The 25,941-nt window shown below is 40.0% G+C and overlaps 1 protein-coding gene across 1 annotated transcript in view; it reads left to right on the top strand.

Moving 5' to 3' along the window:
• The window catches only part of LOC102755197 (dystonin-like), a 172,493-nt gene that overhangs the window by 54,100 nt on the left and 92,452 nt on the right, over window positions 1-25,941 (top strand). The window contains 12 exon segments of the mRNA XM_015566826.1: window positions 4,802-4,925; window positions 7,943-8,151; window positions 8,737-9,054; window positions 10,019-10,185; window positions 11,749-11,905; window positions 12,815-12,941; window positions 15,448-15,510; window positions 16,039-16,280; window positions 17,337-17,466; window positions 20,770-20,969; window positions 22,352-22,847; window positions 24,318-25,789. Coding sequence (XP_015422312.1) covers window positions 4,802-4,925; window positions 7,943-8,151; window positions 8,737-9,054; window positions 10,019-10,185; window positions 11,749-11,905; window positions 12,815-12,941; window positions 15,448-15,510; window positions 16,039-16,280; window positions 17,337-17,466; window positions 20,770-20,969; window positions 22,352-22,847; window positions 24,318-25,789 — 3,705 coding nt within the window.

Raw genomic sequence — 25,941 nt, 5'->3', positions numbered from 1 at the left:
TTAGTTGACAAACAATATTATGTGAGTTTCGGGTGTACAACATAGTAATTAGACACTTATATAACTCACGAAGTGATCACCCTAAGTCTAGTACCCATTTGACACCATACATAGTTATTACAATACTAGAGGCCCAGTGCACAAATTCATGCATGGATGGGGTCCCTCAAGGTGGCCTGCAGGGATTGGGCCGAAACCTGCTGTCCAACGCCGCCTGCTGTTCCTACTCATCCTGCTGCTCCTACTCATCCTGCTGCTCCCACTCATCCTGGCCCCACAGTGCCTACCATGGGCTCATGCCCAATTAGTTCCGATTGGGAGAGGCTCGCATCGCCGCAGCAGCACTCACCAGCTGTGAGCCCTGCATCTGGCACCCTCCCGAGGGGAGTGGCCTTTGGAATTGGGACAAAACTGGCTCCTGCATTGAGCATCTGCCCTCTGATGGTCAGTGCATGTCATAGCGACTGGTCGATCTGTTGACTGCCCCCTGGTGGTCAGTGCACATCATAGGGGCCGGTTGAGCGGCCTTAGCATACCATTAGCATATTATGATTTGATTGATTGAACAGTCTACAAGTCACTGGATGAACAGACACTTAGCATATTAGGCTTTTATTATATAGTACTAGAAGCCCGATGCATGGAATTCGTGTAAGGGTCTTGGCCTCACAGCCCTGGCTGCCTTGGCTGCCTCAGCCCTCACAGCCCCAGCTGCCTTAGCCCTCAAATCCCCAGCTTTGTCTAGAAGGTTGTCCAGACGATCGTCTGGAAGGGTCATCCCGACGGTCAGGATTATTGACTGTATTTCCTATGCTGTACTTTACATCTCCATGACACTTCTATAACCACCAATTTGTATTTCCAAATCCCTTCCCCTTTTCCACCCATTCTCCCAACCCCACCTCCCATCTGGCAGCCATCAGTTTATTCTCTATATCTGTTAGTCTGTTTCTGTTTTGTTTGTTCATTTATTTTAGTTTTTATGTTTCACATATAAGTGAAACCATATGGTATTTGTCTTTCTCTGATTTATTTACTTAGCATAATACCCATTAGGTACATCCATGCTGTCACAAATGGCAAGATTTCATGCTTTTTTTATGGCTGAGCCATATTCCTTTGTATACATGTACCACATCTTTATTCACTCATTTGTGTGAATACTTAAGTTGCTTCCATATCTTGGCTATCTATATATATAAAAGCCTAAGCAACCATTACAACTGAATGACCAGATGACTGGATGGTAGCTATGATGCGCACTGATCATCAGGGGGCAGACGCTCAATGCAGGAGTTGTCCCCTGGTGGTCAGTGTGCTCCCACAGCTAACCTCCCGCAGCCAGCCAACCTCTTGTGGTCCCTCCTCCCGGCTGTCCGATCCCAATTGACCCCAATGGGGACTGGACAAGACAGCCCCGATCGGCCCCCATCACCAGCCAGGCCGAGGGAATCCACGTGTGCATGAATTCATGCACTGGGCCTCGAGTTGTAAATAATGCTGCAGTGAACATAGGAGTGTATATATCTTTTTGAATTAGCGTTTTGTATTTCTTCATATTCCAGAAGCTTTTATCAAGGCCTACTATATGCCAAGCACTGGTCTAGGCAGTGATAATGGAAATCTGAATAGGAAAAAATGCCTAATTCTTGAGGACGTTATAGTTTGATAGAAGAGACAAATAAATACATCGATATTTACTGGATATTTATGGGAGCTCCTGGGTGGAGTACTTACAACTAGGGTTGGGGTGAGTTAGGGAAGGCGTCCCAGCTGAATTTTAAAGAGTGAATAAGAGTCAAGTTGAGGGTGATGTGGGGTAGGTTGCTGGGAAGGTTGGTATGTGGAAATGCTAAGGTATCTAGGATGAGCAAATAGCTAAGAAATAGCTATGTTGTTGGACATTTCTGGAACAGAAAGTAGAGAATGATGACATTGAAGATAGAATTAAGGAATAGCTTTCACTGGACCTTTAATAGCATGCTCAAGTTTTTGCCTTTTATTGTGAGTGCAATAGGGAGCTACTGTAAGATTTTAAAGAGGGGAGTGATATACATAGATATGTATTTTCCACAAAACACATTGGGGGGTCTGTAGCAGGGAAGACATTGAATGCTTTGTCCAATTAAACAAGAGATTATCCTGCAGTGATCCAGAAATACAAAGCAGAAGTCTGATTTTATAAAAAAAGATATATATATATATATATATATATATATATATACATACATACACACACACATATACATATATATATACATATACATATATATATGGCAGGTAAAATTGTTAGGTCATGATGGTTGATTTGCATGTGGAAAGGAGGATTGAGAGTCGAGGAGGACCCTCAGATTTACTACTTGGGTAATAAGATGCAAACCCAGAAGGAAGTACAGGTGAAGAGAATGAGATGATGGGTTCAGTTTAGCCTTTTGAATTTGAGGTGACTGTTTACACCCAGATGGAAACATTCAAGAGGCTGTTGGAAACCTGGGCCCATGGCCAGGGATGAGTTCATCTACAGTCGGACATATGGGAATTAGAATTCGAAATCCAAATGTGAGACTAGAAGGGGAGCTTGAATACCTCAAGTGAAGTCAAAGCCAAGCACGGGGCCGTGCGGCTAGGCAGCCCGTTTAGACAGAGGTGTTAGGAAGGCAGGGCCAGACTTCTGGCAGACTTAGCTATGGTTTCCATCTCTATCTCTTCTCTCCTCAGTCTTGCTGTTGTTGACATGCATCTGCTCACTCAGCGAACTCCAGGGACCTCTATTCAACAAATTAAAGGTTACATTATCCTTTCGAAGCAGTTGACAGTTAACTGTTTCCACCTTCTCTTCTTTTAAACTCTGGGGACAGAATCCTCTGGGCTCACTTCCATGTCCCTGATGACCTTTGTTCCATCTCTTTTCCTCTCCTCACCACTTACATCTGAATACGCTCCATGATGCTGCACGGGCCCCTTCTCTGGTGTTTCTGTGCTTTCTCCTTTCACAGTCTCATCGTGGGTCCTGACCTCCAGTGCTTCAGGTCTAGTTCTAGCCTGTGTTCAAAGTCGCCCCCATTCCCAGCTGTGCTGTGTCTTTCTACGTGAGTGTCCTGAAAGCACTTTGCAGCCACACATTCCAAATAGATGCTCCTTTGCGCCTGAACTTGCTCCCATTTTTGCTTATGAATCCCATTAATTACCTGGGCTCAGAACCTTTGGGTACTTCTGTCCTCCGGCTCACCTCTTGTCCCTTGCACCTGCCCTCTGCAGCAGTGATGTCCAGGAACACATTCTGTGATGATGAGAATGTTCCTTGATCTGCTCTGTCCCACATGGTAACCACCAGTCCCACCTGACTACTTAGGTCTTAGGGCTTTGGATGTGGCTAGTACAGCTGAGAAATTGAGTTTTAAATTTCACCTGATTTAAATCGATTTAAATTTAAAAGCCACTTGTAGGGAGCAGATACTGTATTGGCGAGCACAGCTTTAGATGATCGATTACCAAGTCCTGTGGACACCTCCCAGCTCCGTAACAAGTTCTCCTTTCCCTGCTCAGACAGGCACTGGCCGCCTCATGACTGACTTTGCCCTTAACCCAGTGGTTCTCAACCCTGGCTGCACATTAGAATCACCTGGGAATCTTTTTTAAATCCTGATTTCTGGGCCTCATCCTCCGGAAATTCTGTTTCTTTGTTATGGGGTGGGGCCACAACATTAGTAACAAAGAAACAGAATTTCCGGAGGATGAGGCCCAGAAAGCAGGATTTTAAAAAGATTCCCAGGTGATTCTAATGTGCAGCCAAGGTTGACAACCACTGCTTTAACCAGTGTCCATGTTTCATTTCTTTCCCATCAAGTTTTTCTGCACAGCGTCGCAAAATAGCCTTCCATAAGACAGCTCTGGGCATGCCAACCCCTTACCCCAAAGACCGGAATAACTCCCTGCTGCTGCAGGATAAAGTGCAAACTCCTCAGTCTGACATTGGAGACCTTTCGGTCCTATTGCTATTTATTCAGCGCACACATTCTCAGACTGGACGGGACCCTCGTTTTTCCCTCGGATGCTTCTGTTGCCATCTTTGTTCATCCTACAGGGAAATGTTCTCCCTCTCCACTTGTGTCTGCCCAAATCCACACTTTCTTCAGGACCATCTCAATGCCTCTCTCCAGCTACTCCTCCTCTCAGCTTCTGGTAGTACTTTTTTTACTCCCCTTTGGCACTTTTCACTCCTTGCCTTAGACTAGAAGATCCCTGTGGGGAAGCTTCATGTCTGTCTGATTTTTGTGTTTTTCACAAAATGTAGCAAGATCTTTTTGAATATGTTAGATGTTAAGTAACTTTATTGAATTAACAGAAAAAAAATATGACTCAGTAGTGACTTAGGATCTGCTTCAAATAAAAGCCCTTACTTGTATTTTTAAGTAGAGTAGAAGTGGTCCCAAGGTTTTCTGTTGTTTGTTTTTATTTATTTATTTTATTCCTGGTGGTGGTGGGGGGTATGGTACAAAGCAGAGAAGTGGGAGTTGAGGAACTCAGGCTAAGAGTCACAGGATCAGGAATCAGGCCAATTATCATGAACATATGCTCCAGGGTTTATTTCAAAAGACGGAATTTGTATTTTCCCAACTGGCTGATGGTTTTGCTAGCGCCACTTGATAACTGGCTCTATTCTAAGAATTCTGGACTACGTTTATAATGATGAAAAGTTTACTCTGTCCAATTTACCTTTATCTTACTGTAAGTCATTTTTTCTTCATATTGGAAAACTATTGTTTAGTCCTGAGTGTAATCGAAGCATTCGATCCTTCAGGCTCTGCAAGGACAGATATCAAGTCAGCAGGTGGCTGTAGAGAAACTGAAGAAAACAGCCGAAGTGCTTTTAGATGCCAGGGGATCTCTACTTCCAGCCAAGAATGATATCCAGAAGACACTGGGTAAGTGCTCATGTCCTTGTTTCCTCTCAGGAACATTCTAAGAGAAGGGATTCTGATAGACAGGCAGAAAAGGCTCCCTGGTGTTCATTGTCATTTACATCTCTTCCCTGTGAAATAATGTTTCTCACTCTGGAGAGAATATTCCTTCTTTGGCAGGAATATTACAATCTGGAAAAGGGAGCTGTGCAGTTTGAAAAGAATGTACTTCAATTTTAATTTTGTATTTCGACAATGTAACAGGAACTTTTTACCTAATAGTCACCACAGAAAGTAGAAGTTCCCAAGATGAGTTTGGGCAGAGCTAGACTCTCAACCTGTGGCCAAAACAGACTCTTGGGGGACCTGTCTCTATCAAAGGCAGGAGCATGGATTTAAGAGGTTGAGAGACCAGCAGATGATTAGATGTATGTTTCTCCCTCCAAAGGGCGCATGAATTAAAATCTGAATAGAAATTTTAGCCAAAGAGAAGGAAGAAACATTGCTCTTCTAAAACCACTGTATAGACAGGAAAACTATTTTTTCTTTCTTACAGACATCCAAACTCTTTTGATCTTGTACCCCATCAAATGATTTTTAGTATACACCCTCATATACGCATATATATTGATCAATTACATACACATATTACTATCGTATCCTATTACATGTACTCTAATTATAAAACACAAACATATGAAAGTTTAAAGTACAAGACAAAAATATAAATGGGAGTTCTTTATCCTATATCCCAGTGTACTGTCTTGATCTCGTACTGCTATAAGGATTTGGGCATAGGGACTTAGAAGAGAAAGAAAGACTGTATTATATGTACTTCTGTTATTTTTAAGAGGCGTTTTGACATTTTTCCCCATTGTTAATCATACATAGTTTCACTGTTATTAGTTTCCAATCCATATGTTACCTTATTTTAAGACTTTAAAACTTCTCTCTGGCAAAATAATTTTCTAGGAATATGTGTAAATACAGGGTGGGGCAAAAGTAGGTTTACAGTTCATATGGAAAGTAATACAATAATTAACAAATAATAATAATAAAAGAATAAACTGTTTCCTCTACTCACAACTATAAACCGACTTTTGACCCATCCTGCACATTTGAGATTTAGAGGAGTTTCTAAAAAAATCAACCACTTAAAAAATAAATAAAAAATTTTGGTACATTTTGTTCTGTACCTTGTTCTAAAATAATTTTAATTACTAAAAATCAAGAATTTACTTCAGTGACAGTATTTCATCACTAAGAAATTCAAAAATACCAGTCAGGCTGGAATTGTATTAATTTTATTACGATAACTGTTTTTTCCAGAAATCACCGGCCATGGTTGAACAGGTAGCTGATGGTACCCTGTTGATGCACAGAGCCGCCCAGTGTAGAAGCAGCTCACCTGCCAATCACGACCTGTGATTCAGAACATTTGCCCTTGTGACTATCAAATGAAGGCTCCTACTTACCCCATTGCTTTTGTTTTGTGCTGGTGGCACCCCCATGCTCATTAAATGTTGTCCCTCTCCCCATCAGCATTCTCAGGGGCTTCATTGCCTTTCAGTGACAGGAGCCATTGTCTCTCTAAATCAATGGTTCTCAACCTTGGCTGCACATTAGAATCACCTGGGATTCTTTTTAAAATCCTGATTTCTGGGCCTCATCCTCCAGAAATTCTGTTTTTTTGTTATTAATGTGGCCCCACCCCATAACAAAGAAACAGACGTTCTGGAGGATGAGGCCCAGAAATCAGGATTTTAAAAAGATTCCCAGGTGTTTCTAATGTGCAGCCAAGGTTGAGAACCACTGCTCTAAACCATCTTAAAGTCTCAATTCAGTTAAAATTCATCAAACTGTGTTCTCATGTTATAACATTAGAACAATTAAAAAGAAATATTGTTTGTTTATATAGATATGTTCCCCAGACCAACCGCAAGCATGTAAGAGATTTCATTTTTATAGAGATATTTCAGTTCCAAATTTTCTCTTTTTGAAGCATTTTATAGTATATCAGACTAAAGCATTCGGAAATAATTAAAATACTTTTGAAATTCTTGGGGAAATAAGTGATAAATTAACAACTAACAGCAGTTTGAGAGAGAGAGAGAGAGAGAGAGAGGCATTAAAAATTGTCCTTGGAACTTTTCATTGGCCTGCCGTATAGAATGTAAGGCATGAAAATGTAGGGCTTTACATGCAAGTAAAAAGTAGACCAGAAAGGTGTTTTTGTGTGTGTTTTTAAGCATCTTAGGTCGTTAGACTTGAAAGTAAAGTTAACCTTATCTGAGATAGATTAACTGTTAATCTTGTTTATTTTTCCCTTGTGCCTGGAATTAAACTTTAGTTTAGAAGCATAATCTCACCCTTCTCTATTTTAAATGGATTTTCATTGTTGTATGTTTTCTCAATACATTTGTGTTTAATTTTTGTGCATTTGAGTACTGTGCTTAGGATGATGACAGGGAACGGCAGGTGTAGAGTGGCTAGGCGTCAATGAGGGGGAAAAGGGGACATCCATAATACTTTCAAAAATAAAGATAAATTTTAAAAAGTTATACATGTGAGCAAGAGGGAGTGGGAGGGAATTTTTACACATAAAGGTTAATTCTTGACAAGTCCTTAAGACTGTATATTGCTCATTGAGAATGTAGCTTTGTATGAGTGTCAGCTTTTCCCTCCCATATAGTTATCAGTAAGCATGACTAATTTGACATGTCACATTGAAAACATGTATTTACTCCAAAGATTTCTTGATTAGACTGCTTTCATCTCTCTGGGGCAACTCAAAAGTCTATGTATCCGACAATGTTTTTTCCAAAGCAGATGATACACATATTTACTATTTAAAAAAGTATTTGTTTTTCATTTTCCACAGGGATCTTTGCTTTCTGTTTTAGATGGTGCCCTAATTGCACATTATGAATTTATCATTGAAACTTTTATTGAAATTTTATGATTTCACCTTAGTGCAATTTTGACAAGGAATAGGGCAAAGGTAACTTTGTGGATAACATTTCCCGATCTCTTGGGACTAGATGACATTGTGGGGAGATACGACGATCTGTCCAAGTGTGTGAATGAACGAAATGAAAAGCTCCAGATAACCCTGACCCGCTCGCTGAGTGTGCAGGACGGCCTGGACGAGATGCTGGACTGGATGGCAGGTGTGGAGAGTTCTCTGCAGGAACCAGGCCAGGTGCCCTTGAACTCTGCTGCTCTTCAGGATGTCATCACCAAGCACATTGTAAGTGACCAGGGAAAAAGAAAATAAATCATACCACTTTTAGATTAAGAAAACACACAGAGAAGCTCCCAGGATATATACATTTAAGGATCTAGAAAACCAGACATTTTATGAATATACCTGTGGAAAGTAGCGCTTGCACAAAAGCAGATGTATAGAATGATTTTTCTATGGCGTATAGGAAGAGGTTTTTGTATCCTTTTTCATGCATAGTATTCACCGTTTAGCATTGCTTCAGCCAGCTGCACGTGAGGTTAATCAGATCAATCTTGTTGTTGTCTAGTCTTTTAAAAATTAGGACCGTGGATAATCCCCAGGCTCCATTAGATCCCCGGGGTAGCTGAGTGGCAGCCACCTCCTGCCTCGCTCAGGCAACTAGCCAGCTGTTCTCTCCTCTCCCTTGAAGAGATTTGGGATGGGATTCCTCAAGGGAGAGATCAGACTTGTCAGTTAGTCCTATCCGTTGACCTTCCTTCATCACAGTTTGTTCAAGCTAATGTTGTTATGAACAGTAATTTTTTGAGACTCCGGGACATTATTTGTAAACATCCTTATAAAACATACACCCTGTTGGATTCATTTCAGATGTTGGAACAGGACATCGCGAGTCGCCAGAGCAGCATCAATGCCATGAACGAGAAAGTGAAGAAATTTATGGAAACTACAGACCCGTCCACCGCGTCCTCGCTGCAAGCCAAAATGAAGGACCTGTCTGTTCGGTTTTCAGAAGCAAGTCATAAACACAAAGAGAAACTGGCCAGCATGGAGGAGCTGAAAACCAAAGTAGAACGGTTTGAGAGCCTCTCAGAAAAGCTTCAGACATTTTTAGAGGCAAAAACTCGGGCTCTCACAGAGGCAGATGTGCCAGGAAAAGACGTTACAGAACTGTCTCAGTCTATGCAGGTATGCCTTCCGTAGTATTCACGAGCCGACCAAGCATAGTAACATTTAAGACAAGCTCATACATTTACTGGCAGAATTATAATTTGCTGTCATCATTTCAGTTGCTGATGAATTAGTAAAGATCTCTGCTTTCCTTCTTTAAAAATCACAAACTCCAACATCTCCTTGAAGCTTTTGCTGGCTGGGCTTTTCACATATCAAAGGCAATATAAACTTCTTTTTAAAAAATATGTTTTGTTTGTTTTAAAATATATTTTTCTGTTGATTTCAGAGAGGAAGGGAGAGAGAGAAGGAGAGAGAGAGAAACATCAATGATGAGAGAGAATCACTGCGGCTGCCTCCTGCACGCCCCCTACTGGGGATTGAGCCCACAACCCTGGCATGTGCCCACGAAAGGAATCTAACCCGGAACCCTTCAGTCTTTCTTACAGACAAACAGACTCTTTTGATCTTGTAATCAAAGATGGGCTGATGCTCTATCCAGTGAGCCAAACTGGCTAGGGCTAAAAATATGTTTTTAAAATTGATTTCAGAGAGGAAGGGAGGGGGAGAGAGAGATGGAAACATCAATGATGAAAGAGAATCATTGATCGATTGCCTCCTGCACACCCCCAATGGGGGATTGAGTCGCAACCCAGGCATGTGCCCTGACTGGGAATTGAACCCTGACCTCCTGGTTCATAGGTCTACGCTCAACCACTGCGCCAAGCTGGATGGGCAATATAAACTTGTTATGTACAGCACTCACAAAGGGACAGATGTAAAGAGTGCCTTTTTAAATTAAACGAAGCTTACTGTGTTCTCTTCACACAGCCTGCTTGCATGTTTATTTATATGTAGAGTACTGACCACGGGGCAGGATTATTCTCATGTGAGATTCTGGTCCCATACATACCTCTTGATGGAATATCTTTTGAAGATTTAGCAGCATCTTACATTGATTGACTATCTAAATGCTTTGTAGGAATCGACTTCTGAATTCTTAGAACACAAAAAAGATCTTGAAGTTTTGCAGAGTCTCTTAAAGGAGATATCCAACCATGGCTTACCGAGTGATAAGGCCCTGGTGTTTGAAAAAACAAACAACTTGTCAAAGAAATTTAAAGAAATGGAGGATACCATCAAAGAAAAGTAAGCACCACTTAAGAAACTGGATTTTATTCTGCACGATACTGATTAGACTATGTTATTTATATTCGCTTATATAGAAACCTGAAACAATTTTGAAAACTTGTACATAAGCATCAACTTTATAAGTGCTTTTACATTAATATTTTTTGCAATTAAAATTAAATGTAGTTTTGTTAAAATATTTAGGAGGGAAATTTCAAGACTTCTTACATAAAAGTAGAGAGCATTAACGTAAGAAAAATGTGGGAGTAGTGTATTACTGAAAATGACCTTAACTCACTATAGTGTCTGAAGCCTTTGGCAAATACCATTTTTTATTTGCAAAGTCAGAAATAACCTTGAAAAATACCTCATGGCTCATTGCTTTCTGGGCTCAATTCAGAAGCTGGCTTTTTTTTTTTTTTTTTAAATAACAGTTTACTTTCTTAGGAGTCGTAGCTAATACATGACTCTGAACAAACGAGATAAGAAACAATAGAATGAACCTAAGTTGAGCTAAAAAGCTGTCTAGGGGTAAGCCTTGTGACTGAACTTTTATGTTTCTGAACTCATGTTAGGTAAGAATACGTAGTACATCTGGTCTTGCTAAAATTTATACAGAAGACCCCCCCACAATTGAAAATAATTATTTCTCTTTCAAGTATTCATTATTTCTTCATAATTCTCTACCTAAAACTGTTGACTGCTATCTGAACTCCTCAGAGAGCTATATTTTCCATCTTGTCATATAACATTTAATTCACATATTACACAGAAGGAATAGTCTTCATTTTCTTAGGTAAACTCTAGGTTCTTTCAAATGGATTCAATTTGAAAACCATGTAGTCATCAGTAATTCGTCCAGCTGGAGTGGACTTTTATCTGCCAATATTCCACACACTTGCACATGTGCACATGTTACCCACATGTCGTCCATGTTCCAAATGGAGCTGTCTTCACAGCTGTTCATGTGCTAAACATGGGCCCCTCCTCCGAGGAGCTGAGGTACAGAAAGATCCATATAGTTAACCGTGGCGCTTCCAGAGTCTCTATAGGGGAGGCACCCCTTAAAACTTTTCAGTCACTAGGTCTTGCCTCTTTTGGTGACTGAAATACAGTTATGTGTTCTAAGGCACCTGCTTTTAGCCATCCACTAAAGTGGCTGTAGTATGGTGTAGAAACCACTAGGTGGCGGTACGTTTCCCTCATGGCTGTGATGTGTAAATGTTTCCCTCCTGGCAGTAAGCACCATATGAAGTGAACAGATCAAAGCTCATTGAATCTAAATAATGTTAAAACTGTTTATATAGCCTTAGAGCTTATGTAGCCTTATAGAGTGCCTTAACATATGGGTTACAGGTTTCTTTACTTCTCTGAACTTTATCTATGGACCCTGCCTGTGAGAAATACAGACAGAGATTTCACTTCCCACCTATAAACCTTTCCTCCTGTATCAAATGGTTAGAGTGTACGTGGGGGAAGATTTTTTTTCTTGATATTAAGCCTGATCTGAGAATGATTATTTATTGGTAATTAGCTCTTTGGAGCATGTGCTTAAATTCCTCAATGGTTTCTGTTACGTAGAAAAGAAGCTGTGTCTTCTTGTCAAGAACAGATGGACGCCTTCCAGGTCCTTGTTAAATCATTAAAGTCCTGGATCAAAGAAACAACAGAAAGAGTTCCCATCGTGCAGCCTTCCTTCGGTGCAGAGGATTTAGAAAAATCGTTGGAAGAAACTAAGGTGAATCATTGTATCAAATACTAATTTCTCATTTGCCTGTGTCAGTAATTAGAGGTTAAGATTAATAGTGGTTTCCTGTTCTTTAGTATCACGTAAGTTAGAGCCTCATGCACGTACAACATATTTTGGTGATATTTGGAAATCAGGGAATGGGGTTAACCAATCCTTTTGAGGAATTAATTTGTGTGTTTTAAGAGATATATTAGTGAGTTGCTGACTCTTAAAGTATCTAAGTTTCCTTCCCCATCAAGTCTTTGCTTAGTTAGTTTCAGCAATTTTTTACACCATTTCTCATAATGTTAAGTAAAAGAATCCCTCTTTAAGTCAGCATTTTACTGGAGCTTGGAGATGTCTCTATAACTAGTATTTGAAGGTAAAAGTTGTTTGAATCTCTAGTGCAAAGTGTACAAGTTTTTTGCCATTTGGGTCATCAAAACCTATGACCAGTTATGCCAGTTTTTATATTCCAGATTTGTAGAGGTGTGTGTTTTAAAAAAATCCATTGAAATTTCAATGATTAAAACTTGCTATTAAATGGAATTCTGAATTCCCTTTAAAAAAAATGTTTCCAGTACATTTCTTCTTATAGCTTGACTGTTGCCTAGAATAGTTGTCCGTGCTTACAGTTGACAGTTTAGAATCTATGGCAGCGCGGAGTAGCTGACTTCCACAGTGGCTGGGAGCAGAATGCAGGCTGGACCCCACTTCCCTTCTCACTGCTAACAGCGCTAACCATCACCTGGGCTGTCGGAGCAAGTAGGGATGGTGCCTTTTTCCTCCATCCACTCCCCCATGAATCAGGACCCACGATCATTATGGTTTTAAGTCATGTTTAAGAAATTTGCATTATAATGTGTAACTTCGAAAATATTACAAAGACTGAAAAATAATGTGTTTTTATACCTCAAGAAATTACAAGAGAAGTGGAGTTTGAAAACACCAGAGATTCAGAAAGTAAACGACAGTGGGATTTCACTATGTAACCTAATAAGTGCCGTGACTACTCCTGCAAAGGCAATAGCAGCAGTTAAATCAGGTATGTGCTTCATTGATGTCCATAGCAAAACCCAAAAGGATTGGGCCCACTCATGTTAATTCTGTCTGTGTGTGTTACTTTTTAGATTTTAATGCATAAAATAATCTCAGCAATACGAAGGGAAAGTGACAAGAAAGATGGCATCTATGAACGTGCCACGGAAAAGTATCTGTACTCGTCACATTTCAAATCCCTCTGTTTTATTTTATTAAAGACTGCAGCTAAAACATCGCCAAATTAGTCTGTAAGAATAAGGAACAGCATATTGGGGAAGTGGAAAGATCACATTTCAGTTTGTTGGGGTTTTTTTAACCTTAATTAATGAGGATGTTAAAATTCTCTTTGAAATAATTGATAAAGAAATGAGCTTGGTTTTCTGGGACAGAAGACATGAGGGAAGGAAACAGGTTCTTTTCTGTAGAGTGGACCTCTCATTCTATTCCCATCTGCTTTTTTTCTTTCCACGATTCCCAAAGAAAACAAGTATATAGTTTAACCAGTGTATCTAAATCACAATCTTTTTCACTCTCCTCAATAGAAGGGGAGACTCATGGATGAATAGTGTTTCTAAAATTAATTTAGGTTGTGGGAATAGTTTTTAATTTAAAACATAATTATATTGTTGTCAATATCAGGTTTTCTTTTTAAACCCAAGAATAGACAGAAGGCAGATCGCATATCTTGAGTTTCTGAGAGTTTCTGTGGTTTATCTGTCCTGGCCAGCCCCCAGCTGTCCCCATTGTGAGAGACAATTCAGTTGGGCCTCTCGACCAAGCATTTATTCCGCTCTATTAATCCCATTTCAGGGAACCCTCACATTATATATGGAGTGATGATCTCTCCTTTCTCTCTCAATCAGACTTCCTGAAATGTCAAGTTTATTTTTAAGAAAAGGAATTCTGTTGTGTTAGTTCTTTATGTTCACTTTATATTTGCAATAGTAAAAAAAAAAATTTTTTTTCTTTCTATTCTTGATAACTACTAAACATAGTAGGAATAAATCTTGAGGCACCTACAGGCACTTCCATCTGAAATGCCTTTGTGTGTGATTTTTTTTTTTAAAAGGACAAAATTTAGGTAAAGATTCAGATATTTAAATGTTTTTGTTTGTTTGGACTCATTCTCATGTGGTTAGTTTGGGATATGTCTCTGTTTTGGATAGGTAGCCAATGCATACTTGAATGAGAAAGTCTAATTATTTATTTAACATTTTGATGATGAAAAAGGTACCCATGCTACATGTTTATATAATTAAAGAGAAATAATAATTACTGCTCACCGAGCCATTTCTATTTTGTAGGCAATAGGTTTACTGTGTTTAATTCTTACAGTGGTCTCACAAGATAGGTATTATGGTCCCCACCCATGTGGTGAAGTGGTGATTGATTTGCCCTGTCACACCGCTCGTAATTAGTGGGGCTGGGATTAAAATTCAGGTGAGTTGTAAGCCAGAGCCCAAGTACTCAGGGCCACTGTGCTCTCCTCTCTCTGTGTTGACATAATGTGAGTTTAGTAATAGGGATTTTTTTTTTTACTTTTAACTTTTCTATCATGTCTTTTTACATCACTCTGCCTCTGTTCAACCCATGCGAACACTAAGTACCTGCATCAGACAATTTTCAATTCCGTAAGTGAGGCAGACGTTCTTTTTGTCTGTCAATCGTGCATGCTTTGTGCAGCACACATATCGAGCGACTTCCGAGCTTCAGAGGCTTTATCATTGTCACTAAAGTAACTTGACCAACAAAGAAACTTTATCACAAAGTTGTATTATAAGTGTATACGTAATGAGTAATGTATATATTCTAAATTTACTGAAACTAATGTTTAAGATGATCATGTTACATTGTAAGAACAAATTTTGTATAGAAGAGAAGATACGGCTTGATCTTTAAATGTTGGATACTCAGTTTTGAAATTGAATCAATACAGGGTGTCCCAAAATATGTGTATGCACTTTGAATGATAATAAAGTCAGTGTTTATTAACATGCAGTTAATTTTCAAAATTTAAAAGAATCTACAGAAATGAATAATCTTTTTGGTCAATGCCTATTTTCAAATTGATGACCCTTCAGGTCCAGGCACTGCTGATAACACAAAACAGTGGAATCACAAACATCAAGAATCATTTTGTTCAGTATTTATGCACCCTCAGTTCATCGACTGTTGCTGGTTTTGTACCATAAACTTTATCTTTTATGTATTTTTCTAAAAAAAGTCTAGCAGCACTTCAAGATATATTTTCTTTGATCAAAGTTTAATCTGGCTTCACCTGTTATTTCAAATCAGTTAAACCTGAAATGGAGTGAAAATTAAGTGATTTATCAGCTGTTAAAGTGTGTAACATTTTGGGGGGGGTTACCTATATTTTATATTTTTAAATAGTAGTAACATGTTTAAATGATCACTGCGTACAGGGGTTTGATTTAAAGTCTATTATTAATAATGTATAGAAATACTATGGAAATTTATGACGAGTGACTTCAGTGTTAATATTTTTGCAGGTGGAGTAATATTAAATGGTGAAGGGACAGCCACAGATACTCAGGAAATTTTGGCAAATAAAGGTGAATAGTAACTCTAAGTGCTTATTGATTAAAATAAATTGGTCTTCTTTTTTGAGAGGATATCTTTTTAGAGGTGTACAGTAGTTATATTGACATTTCAAACTTGAGTTAAAATGGTATTAACATAATAGTCCCATTCGCTATAAACATACTTATATGATCCTATGCAATTTTGTTCATCTGAAATTAGTGTAATCTGGTAGTTCGGTTTGGCACTTGGTTATGTTTCCTTCTTTTAGGTTAATTTGTGTTTTTTGTCATTTGACATTATTTAAGCTACTTCCTTGAGTTTGATGCCTGAAGAATTAATAAGTAATATTTCATGGTTTTGGTTTTTTATTCTATTTAAAATACCTATTTCATTCCACTTTAACTTTTACTTCTAAAATTCTATGACTTGATCATAGTAGGCTTAATGTTAACACAGTAGAAGGGCATATCATATAAAGCCAACATTTCTTTCTAGAGCTCTACTCTGAACATCCCGAACATGTGTCCTAAAAATGTAATAATTTTTCTTATTATTAGGATTAACATCTATTAAAAAAGACATGACTGACATAAGCCACAGTTATGAAGATCTTGGCCTCTTACTTAAGGACAAAATAGCCGAACTGAGTACTAAACTCACCAAATTGCAGAAGGCTCAGGAAGAATCAAGTGCAATGATGCAGTGGTTGCAGAAGATGAACAAAACTGCAGCAAAATGGCACCAGGCGCCTACACCTACAGATACCGAAGCTGTGAAGACCCAAGTTGAGCAGAATAAGGTATATTCTGGAGGCTTCCTGAAGCCAAGAAAGAGAACAGACTGGTGTTCAAAGTTGAGCCCTGGTGCTCAGGAGGCCTGTTCTGATTTCTTGCCCTATGAACTTCAGCAAATAATTGGCCAGTTTTGTTTAATGTGCCTTTATGTAGAGATAGATTACACCAATCACTTATTTTTGCACACAGACATTATAAAGATGAGTGAACTGTTGGGTATAAGCAACGTTGCCACCTTTAAATCAGTTTAAGTCTGGGATTTTAACCCGTCAACTCTTGGGAAAGATTTATGTAAGGGCTAAGTGTATGAGGGATCTGTTCTGTCTAGTATGAAATAGGGGAGCTCATGCTTCCCCGTTCTTTCATAGACAGTATTTCTTTCTACAACTGTCTGTATTGGGAAAATGGCTTTACAGTGAGGTGATGGCAAAAATGTCTACAAACTCTAACCTGTATTTGAACTCTGTGTTGTGTTGTCCAGAAAAGTGCTTACTCACTAGCACACTCTCAAATCTGGCAGTCTTTGTCACCAGATGTTTGATTTATCTGACAGGGATTTTATTTTATTTATTTTTTATTGAATTTATTGGGGTGACATTGGTTCACAAAACTATACAGGTTTCAACAAAACATCATCTGCAAACTACATCGTGCACCCATCCCCCCAAGCTTAGCCCCCCTCCCCGTTCCCATTTCCCTCCTTTTGCCCACCCCCACCTATGATTATCTTAATTTCAATCTTTCTGATGTCACCTTCCTTTTTCCCCAAAAGGCGTTGTTTGAGAAAAATATGAAATTCTTCTAGGTCATGGGGATGAGTCATTATCTCTGTAGCGATAGCATTTCCCTTTGGGATTCTTTTATCAGATCATGAAGACTAGTGGGAGCAGGAAAGGAAAGGAACTCTTGAATCCAGGTCCTCACCCACTTAGGCATTTCACAGTGGAATTTCTCCTCTTTTGGTCATGCTGGAGAAAACGCTCCCTATCATAATTGTGTTCTTGTCTTTTGAGGTAGACATACTTTAATGCTGTTACTTAATTTTTTTCCCTCCTTCTTAGTCATTTGAGGCAGAACTGAAACAAAATGTAAACAAAGTGCAGGAGCTGAAAGACAAGCTGACAGAGCTGTTGGAGGAGAACCCAGACACTCCTGAGGCCCCCAAATGGAAACAGATGTTGACAGAAATAGGTATGTTCTGTTACTCATACCGACTCTAAGAACAGAAGCTCCGTCTTTCTTTTATCTAATCCTAATCTTTATCAGAGAACATTTATCCAACAGCCTACTTATTTGACCATTTCACGGTCTAGTTTTGCATATATAAAAGTGTAATTTCAAATTAAATTGTGCTAACTTAGCATTATTTTATCTTGTGGATCTTTTTCTGGATTCTTGCTAAACACGGTGATTAAATTTATTTTTATGAAGAAGGTAGTTAATAACATACTGTGCGTTGAGTAACATGTTTTCATTACTGCTTATTTTTTACTAGATTTTTGGTGCTTCTAATTGTTGATGCTGTATTATATTTTAATTTAAATTCCTTTTAGTTTATTTGTCTGAAAAAGGTAGGTTCCCTTCTCTTCCATGGGGCTCCCTTTGGGACTCCTCCAGCTCCTACTTTATGCTCTTCTTCTCTTCCCCAACCAGTATTAGAAAGTAGCCCCCCACAGAAGTCTCATGGTTTTGCCTCCAGAGTTATCTTCCCATATCAGTCCTGCCCCTATATAAACTGTTCCTCCTAGGTAAAGAATCTTCACATGCCCAATTATCTTATCACCCCTGTTCATTATTATAATAATATGGAAAATGAGTGTAAGACAATGATATCAGTTTTCCCTACTGCATAGAATTGCTTTTCAGAATTCAGTGAGTTAGTGTGTGTACAGCACAGATGAATAGTACTTGACACACAGTAAGTGCTGTGTGTTTGCTTTGATGATGATAATTATTTTACTTTCAATCAGTCCATTCTTTTTAGCTAAAGATTGTCTCTCCTTAGACTCAGATATGCTGTGATATATTTAGAAATCTATAAGTATGTGTTCATTATCCTAAGGGACCTTAATGTTCAATGGTGTATTTAATCCAACTATAGAGAGTCCTGTTGCATTATAATGAATTGTCCTTAATTCAGTGGCTCTCACCTGGGATATCAGAGCTACTTGGGGGAATATTATTAAGACATTTTACAATAGGGGTGGGAGGGAAGAATGTGTATTTCAAAAAAAGCTTCCTGGTAAGATTTAGATATTTCTTCCTCTCAATTTATTGTTTTAATTGCATTACTATTTTGTTAGACTGTGTGACTGTAATGTGCCATATAGAATGATGCCATTAGACAGGATTTGGGGGAGGGAGGGATCTTTTAAAACCAGGCCTTCAGTATATGATGAAAAACATCCATTAAATCAACCAGTTCTATCCCTCAGGGAATGTTTATTGAGTGACTGTTGTGTTCCAGTGCTGGTCAATACTTGGCTTCAGGAGCAGGCCGTCAGGAGGGGGGCTTGACAGGAACAGCTTCCTAGCAGAGGATACAACCCAGAGGAGTGGGAAGGAAGGGCAGAGGGGGATACATGGAGAGGAGGTAGAGCATGCCAGTATGGGCCTGTGTGAGCAGAAGCCGGTTTGGTGATATTGGTTAAGATCAGCAGGACTAGCTCAGAGGATTCATCTTGAAGTGCAAACCCTCTGAGATCAGCAGAGGAGGGTCAGTTTGTGGGAGGCCCTGAATGTCAAGCAGAGGCCTTCAGATTTTGTCATCTGTGGTGAGGAGTTAGTTCTTCAGGAATTGTAGCACAGGAAGCGATACATTTAAAAGTGGTTTATTTTGTTTTGTTTTGTTTGATTTTAGAGAGAAATTATTGTAGAACCAAATGGATTGCAGCTGAGAAACACTAATGGCAGGGAAACTAGTTAGAAGACTGGTAGTCTAGGTTGTTTCAGTAGTTCTCAAAGTATGTTCCTGGGAGCAGCAGCCACAGCAGCACCTGGGAACAGGTTAGAAATGCAAAATTTCAGGCCCCGGGTCAGACCTCCTGAATCAGAAATTCTGGGGGTGGGCCCAGCAACCTGTGTTAATCATCCCTCCACCTGATTTTAATGAAGCTAAAGTTTGAGAACCACTTGTCTAGGGCCTAGACCAGTGATGGCGAACCTTTTGAGCTCGGCGTGTCAGCATTTTGAAAAACCCTAACTACCTCTGGTGCCGTGTCACATATAGAAATTTTTTGATATTTGCAACCATAGTAAAACAAAGACTTATATTTTTGATATTTATTTTATATATTTAAATGCCATTTAACAAAGAAAAATCAACCAAAAAAATGAGTTCGCATGTCACCTCTGACACATGTGTCATAGGTTCGCCATCACTGTCCTAGACTCTAGGCAAACCATGGTGAGGACCGAAATGGAGTTAGGGCATTGGAAATGTAAAGGATGGGTTTGAGGTTTTAGGACAAAGGATATAGGAGAGTCATAAAAGAACATTCTGAATTATTGCATTTCAGTGACATGGCAGAGAGATTAACCTTTGAAAGAAATCTAAAAGTCAGAAAAGTCCACAAATTTTGATAGGAACATAGTGAGTTTTAAAACTTTTTATTAAATGTATTGGGGTGACATTGGTTAATAAGATTACCTAGGTTTCAAATGTACAATTATATGATACATCATCTGTATATTATATTGTGTGTTCACCACCCCAAGTCAAGAAATGAGGTTTTGTTTTTTTTAAATGTTGAGTTTAAAGCATTATTGAGATTTCTTAGTGTAATTTTCAAGCAGCTGGTTACTAACATGCAACTTGAATAGAAGAGAATGATTGAGTACAGATATAAAAATTTGGGAGTCACAACCCTGGCCAGGTAGCTGAGTTAGAGTGTCATCCCGATACGCCAAGGTTGCCGGTTTGATCGCCGCTGAGGGCACATACAAAAATCAACCAGTGAATGCACAAATAAATGAGATAGCAAATCGATGCTTCTCTCTCTCTCTCTCTCTCTCTCTCTCTCTCTCTCCCCCCTGCCCAATCTATAAATAAAATTTAAAAATTAAAAAAAAATGGGAGTCACTTGCCTAGAACTGATCATTGGAATTTAATATTAAACAAAAGAATTAATGTCCATTGTTCTAGCAGGTCAGTTACAGTTGGATTAACAGACTCTAGAGAACTTCTAGAAGGAATGAGGGAGCTCGGAATCCTGTTTGCTTTAAGGAATATTCCATATTCTGCATTATCTTCTAACATCAGATTCAATTTTACTTTCCTCTTATTTCAGTTGACACACAACCATCGGGGCCATAAAAATCTGTATCAGTAAATGCAATTCTCTTAGCTTAGACTTTAATCAACTCTGTAAAGAAGAGTTATAAATACAGGATGATAGCTATTATATATCATTTTGAGTCACATCCTGTAGTCTTCCTAGATATAGTCATGTTAAATGTATAAAAACCAAACACCAGTTTTCTGTTTTCTTTCAGATTCCAAGTGGCAAGAACTCAATCAATTGACAGTTGATAGACAACAAAAACTAGAAGAATCCTCTAATAATCTAACTCAGTTCCAGACCGGAGAGGCTCAGCTAAAACAGTGGCTTGTGGAAAAAGAACTGATGGTCAGTGTTCTTGGGCCCTTGTCCATTGACCCAAATATGCTAAACACACAAAGGCAGCAGGTGCAGGTGAGTATTACTTGACTTAACAAGACAAATGTTTTCATTACAAATATAGTAGCTTTGCCGAGTATGTGCTTCCACTCCCTTGGAGTGTATTTGCAATGTCTCCGATGCCCCTAAGATACAGTCCTGAGGTTAATGATAAACCCCAGAGGACCAAAGCTGTGAGGCATCCCAGAGTAGCACGCTGAGCCCAGGAGTGGGTCAAGTCCCTTGATCATTTCATTCGGATTATGGTTTGTGCAGACTCTGTTACAAAGGGCCGTCTTTGAAGTATTAATGTGATTGTATAAATAATAACATATTTACGAGAAGCTAGTATATGCTTTTTATTGTTTAGAAATGACTCCTTTGAGGTTTTGTTTATTTTGAGTGTGGTAGTAGATAATGAAACTTGTAAGACTCATGCAGTGCAGTCTTGACGGGGCGGGGTGGAGGGTGGGGAGAGAAACTGAATAAGAGGAGAAAGAATAAGGAAGCAGAGAGGGAACCTTGAAACCCAGGGGGTTAGTTAGACTAGACTAATTATAAGGGAATAAATCCACAAGGGGAAAAGCATCCATAAAATTTAAGGCGGCTGGAATCGCAGAAGCTCTGTTACGGTTGCGGTGAGATGTCTGTATGTGTGAGGAGTGGTGTTAGAGCAGGCAGGCTGATCCTGGACTCGGAAGATACAAATCCATGTACATTCTCCATGTGAAGAGGATGGAAACAAAAGCTGTACATAAACAGTTAGGGAGAAATAATCGCCCCCAATCCTGGTAGTCTCTCAGAGATAGTTAAAAGATTGTAATAAAATGTTTGGATCTTCCATTTTATAATGAGAGCCAATGTTGAGCTTGGACATTCTGAGCAACATGATTTAAAACCATGATTATAAAGACTGTCCGTAAACCTTACGCTCAAAGAAACCTTTGTAAATCAATGCACCATGAGTTAATCTAGTCTTAACTCCCTTGGTGTAAAATGCTGTAATTTTTAAAATCCTACAAAGAGAAAAGTACAAGTAGGAAAACAACAAATCTGTGTTAGTGCGATGGGAACTTGTCCAATAGCAGTGTTTCCCTTCTGTATGAAAATTCGTACATGAATTTTTGTTCCTTTTGGCCAGACTGCTGAAAATATTTATCCGCTTTGTTTTCCACTTTGGGGGATCTTATTTTGGGCAAAATGTTATCTCTGTGAAGCACCAGAGCTTTTTCGATTACTTTAAGGTACTTGCACTGCCCTCAAAATCAAAAGTAGGAAAGCAGTAGCTAAACCTCAAAAAGGAAAACTAGATAAGTAAGTAGCATTTCTGTCTCTTTAGAAACTTAGAGCTGTGTTTTCTGCATTTAATTATTCAGTAATTTGTGCATTTATTTACCCTCATTTCCTCTTTACCTTAGATTCTGCTGCAAGAATTTGATACCCGGAAACCTCAGTATGAGCAGCTCACGGCAGCGGGCCAGGGCATTCTGAGCCGCCCTGGTGAACACCCTGCTTTCCATGGGGTTGTGAGAGAGCAGCTAGCAGCTGTGACCCAGAAATGGGACAGCCTCACAGGACAGTTGAGTGACAGATGTGACTGGATCGACCAAGCCATTGTCAAAAGCACACAGTACCAAAGCCTGCTGAGAGGCCTTTCTGATAAACTGGGCGACTTGGACCACACGCTCAGCAGCAGTGTGGCTGTGAGCACACACCCTGATGCTATGAGCCAGCAGTTGGAGACAGCCCAGAAAATGAAGCAGGAAATAGAGCAGGAGGCGAAGCAGATACAAGTGGCCCAGGCCCTCTGTGAGGAGTTGTCAGCCCTGGTTAAAGAGGAGTACCTGAAAGCAGAACTCAGTAGGCAGCTAGACGGCATCGTAAAGTCATTCAAGGATATTGAACAAAGAGCAGGTTTGTCTCTCTTCTTTTCACACATCTATTTCCTGGAAATAGAGATCTTAGGTGGTCTATTTCCAAGCGGTTGCCAGGAATCTGGGACCCTAGAGAGAACCTGTCCCCATCGGGAGCATATGTGAAGAGGAGGCCGCTCACACGAGTGTGGAGAGCAGGTGTGTTCATGGGCACACACAGTGAGGGTCGTTCCATGCAGACAGTGGAGGGACAGTGTTGGCAAAATCCGCTTGACGAAGGCCCATTCAGATTTCAGGTATTCCACTTTGATTTTTAAAAGACGTAAATGTTGCGTTGCTGTGTGATAGAATTATGTCACCAGATAAACAGATGAGTACTGTTATCAAAAAGGCGTTGCCTCGTTATCTCATCTGCAGCTATTTTGTCTGCCTCTGCCAGAAATTGGCATTTCTAGAGAAATGTGTGGAAGTGAAGCGTGTGGCTCTACTTTCCTCTCGCCTCCTGTGGCCCCGATTCCATGTGGACCAGGGTTTGTCCCAGGCAGCAGCAGTGTTACTGACGTCAGAGGGGCCTGCCCAGGAGGAGCACATTTAACTGCTGTGTCTGTAACACTGTGTCTGTAACACTGCTTGAAAAGTAACATTAGGTCAGTGGTTCTCAACCTTGGCTGCACCTTAGAATCAGCTGGGAATCTTTTTAAAAGCCTGATTTCAGGCCCAGGTGATTCTAATGTACAGCCAAGGTTGAGAACCATGGACCTAGGTGTCTTGCAACCTAGTAAAGACTCCGTTCAGACTTTTTAATTGATTGGGTTTATTTATTGATCAAATCAGTTAGGTTTACTCATTCACTTGGACATCATATTGATAATATTAGCTATTGAGATTATGATTATTACTGCTATGGACACTTTTATGTGATAGGCATTAAGCCAAGAACTTTCCAGGTACTGTCCCTCAATGGCCACAACAGCTTTTCCGAGTGTTGCCTGTTTACATCTGGGGAAGTAAGGCTTAGAGGTCCTAAGAGGTTGAGGTGAGACCCAAACCCACGCTGTTCCTGTGGGCTTCACTATATTGTCCCCATGATAATGTACAAGTCATAGAATTGAAGCAGTCATATTTGATAAGAGATGGATTACTTATTCGCATACTTAGAACTGTGAACAGTTGTCACTTCCACTTACTGGAATGGAGACGACCTGGCAGAGCAGACAGCGTGTGACTGTCCTCTGCTCGTCCTCTGCCACGCTGCACCTTTACGCAGTTTCCCGATTCCCATCGTCCCCCTCCCCCTCACCTTGATTGTCTTTTTTGTTGTTGCTGCCGCCCCTACCTCTTGCTCCCTTTACCCCCTTTGTCAATAACGTGTAGTTCCCATAGTCAGTGCTGAGAAAACTCTTGCTTTTAGACAGTCCTGCACACTTATTTGGTGATTTTCCTTTTGGCTTTTCATAGATTAAATCAGCATTTTGATGTAAAATAAACATGCCTGTAATTTCATTTTTAGAGAATCATGTCCAGCACCTTCAGTTGGCCTGTGCCAGCTCTCATCAGTTTCAGCAGATGTCTAGAGATTTTCAGGCTTGGCTGGATACAAAGAAGGCAGAACTACACAAGTCTCACCCAATATCAGCTAAACTCGATGTCTTGGAGTCCTTAATGAAAGATCAGCAAGACTTCAATAAAACATTGACTACTCAGTCTAGTATTTATGAAAAAACCATTGCAGAAGGTGAAAACCTGTTGTTAGAAACACAAGGGTCTGAGAAGGCAGCCTTACAGTTACAACTTAACACAATTAAAACCAATTGGGATGGATTGAATAAGCAGGTGAAAGAAAGAGAAGACAAGGTAAAAGATTGCTTGGGGAAAGCCCTCAAGTATAAAGAACACGTGGAGACTCTCCGGCCATGGATAGATAAATGTCAGCATAGCCTGGAGGAGATACAATTTTACCTGGATCCTGCTGACACAGAGAATTCTATGGCCAAGTTAAAGTCTCTGCAGAAGGACATGGACCAGCACTTCGGGATGGTGGAATTGCTGAACAACGCAGCTAACAGCTTGCTCAGTGTCTGTGAGACCGATAAAGAGGTGGTTACAGAAGAGAATAAATCACTGAACCAGAAGGTAGACATGGTCACTGAACAACTTCACACTAAGAAATTCTCTCTGGAGAACATGGCCCAGAAGTTTAAAGAATTTCAAGAAGTGTCCAAAGAAGCTAAAAGGCAGCTTCAGTATGCAAAGGAACAGCTAGAGGCCCATGAGTCTCTAGGACCCCAGGCTTACAGTAGCAAATACCTGACCATGTTGCAGACTCAGCAGAAATCACTTCAGACCTTAAAGCAACAGGTAGATTTGGCCAAAGGCCTTGCACAGGACCTGGTGGCGGAAGCCTCAGACTCAAAGGGAGCCTCTGATGTTTTATTACAAGCAGAAACCTTAGCTCAAGAGCATAATGTCCTAAGTCAGCAGGTTGATGAGAAGTGTTCATTCTTAGAAACCAAGCTTCAGGGTATTGGACATTTCCAGAATACCATCCGGGAAATGTTTTCTCAGTTTGCAGAGTTTGATGATGAACTGGACAGCATGGCCCCAGTGGGGAGAGATGTAGAGACATTACAAAAGCAGAAGGAGGCCATTACGGCCTTCCGGAAGAAACTAGAAGCCCTCATAGCTAGCAACGACAATGCCAACAAAACCTGCAAGCTGATGCTGGCCACGGAAGAAACCTCTCCTGATCTTGTGGGGATCAAAAGGGACTTGGAGGCTCTCAGCAAACAGTGCAACAAGTTGCTGGACCGAGCACAAGCCAGAGAGGAGCAGGTGGACGGGACAATTGAGCGTCTCGGCGATTTCTACAGCAAATGGAAGGAATTTTCCACTCTGCTTCAGAAGGCCGAAGAACTGGAGGAGTCTCAAGGCCCCGTTGCTATGGAAACAGAGACCATCAACCAGCAGCTTAATGTGTTCAAGGTAGGGAATTCTTCATTTTTGCTGAGCACTTTTTATTATTATAGGAGATTTCTCATTGAAAGGAGATGGTCTCTTTTGTAGAACCTTCTCATGTGACTGTCATGCAGTGTTTGAGCTTGAATGAGCATTAATGGGGTAATATCCAGGCACAT

The sequence above is a fragment of the Myotis davidii genome, unplaced genomic scaffold (assembly GCF_000327345.1).
Source record: "Myotis davidii unplaced genomic scaffold, ASM32734v1 scaffold463, whole genome shotgun sequence".
Lineage (NCBI taxonomy): Eukaryota > Metazoa > Chordata > Mammalia > Chiroptera > Vespertilionidae > Myotis > Myotis davidii.
The sequence above is the reverse complement of the archived record's forward strand: the minus strand, read 5'-3'. Positions and strand labels throughout refer to the sequence as shown.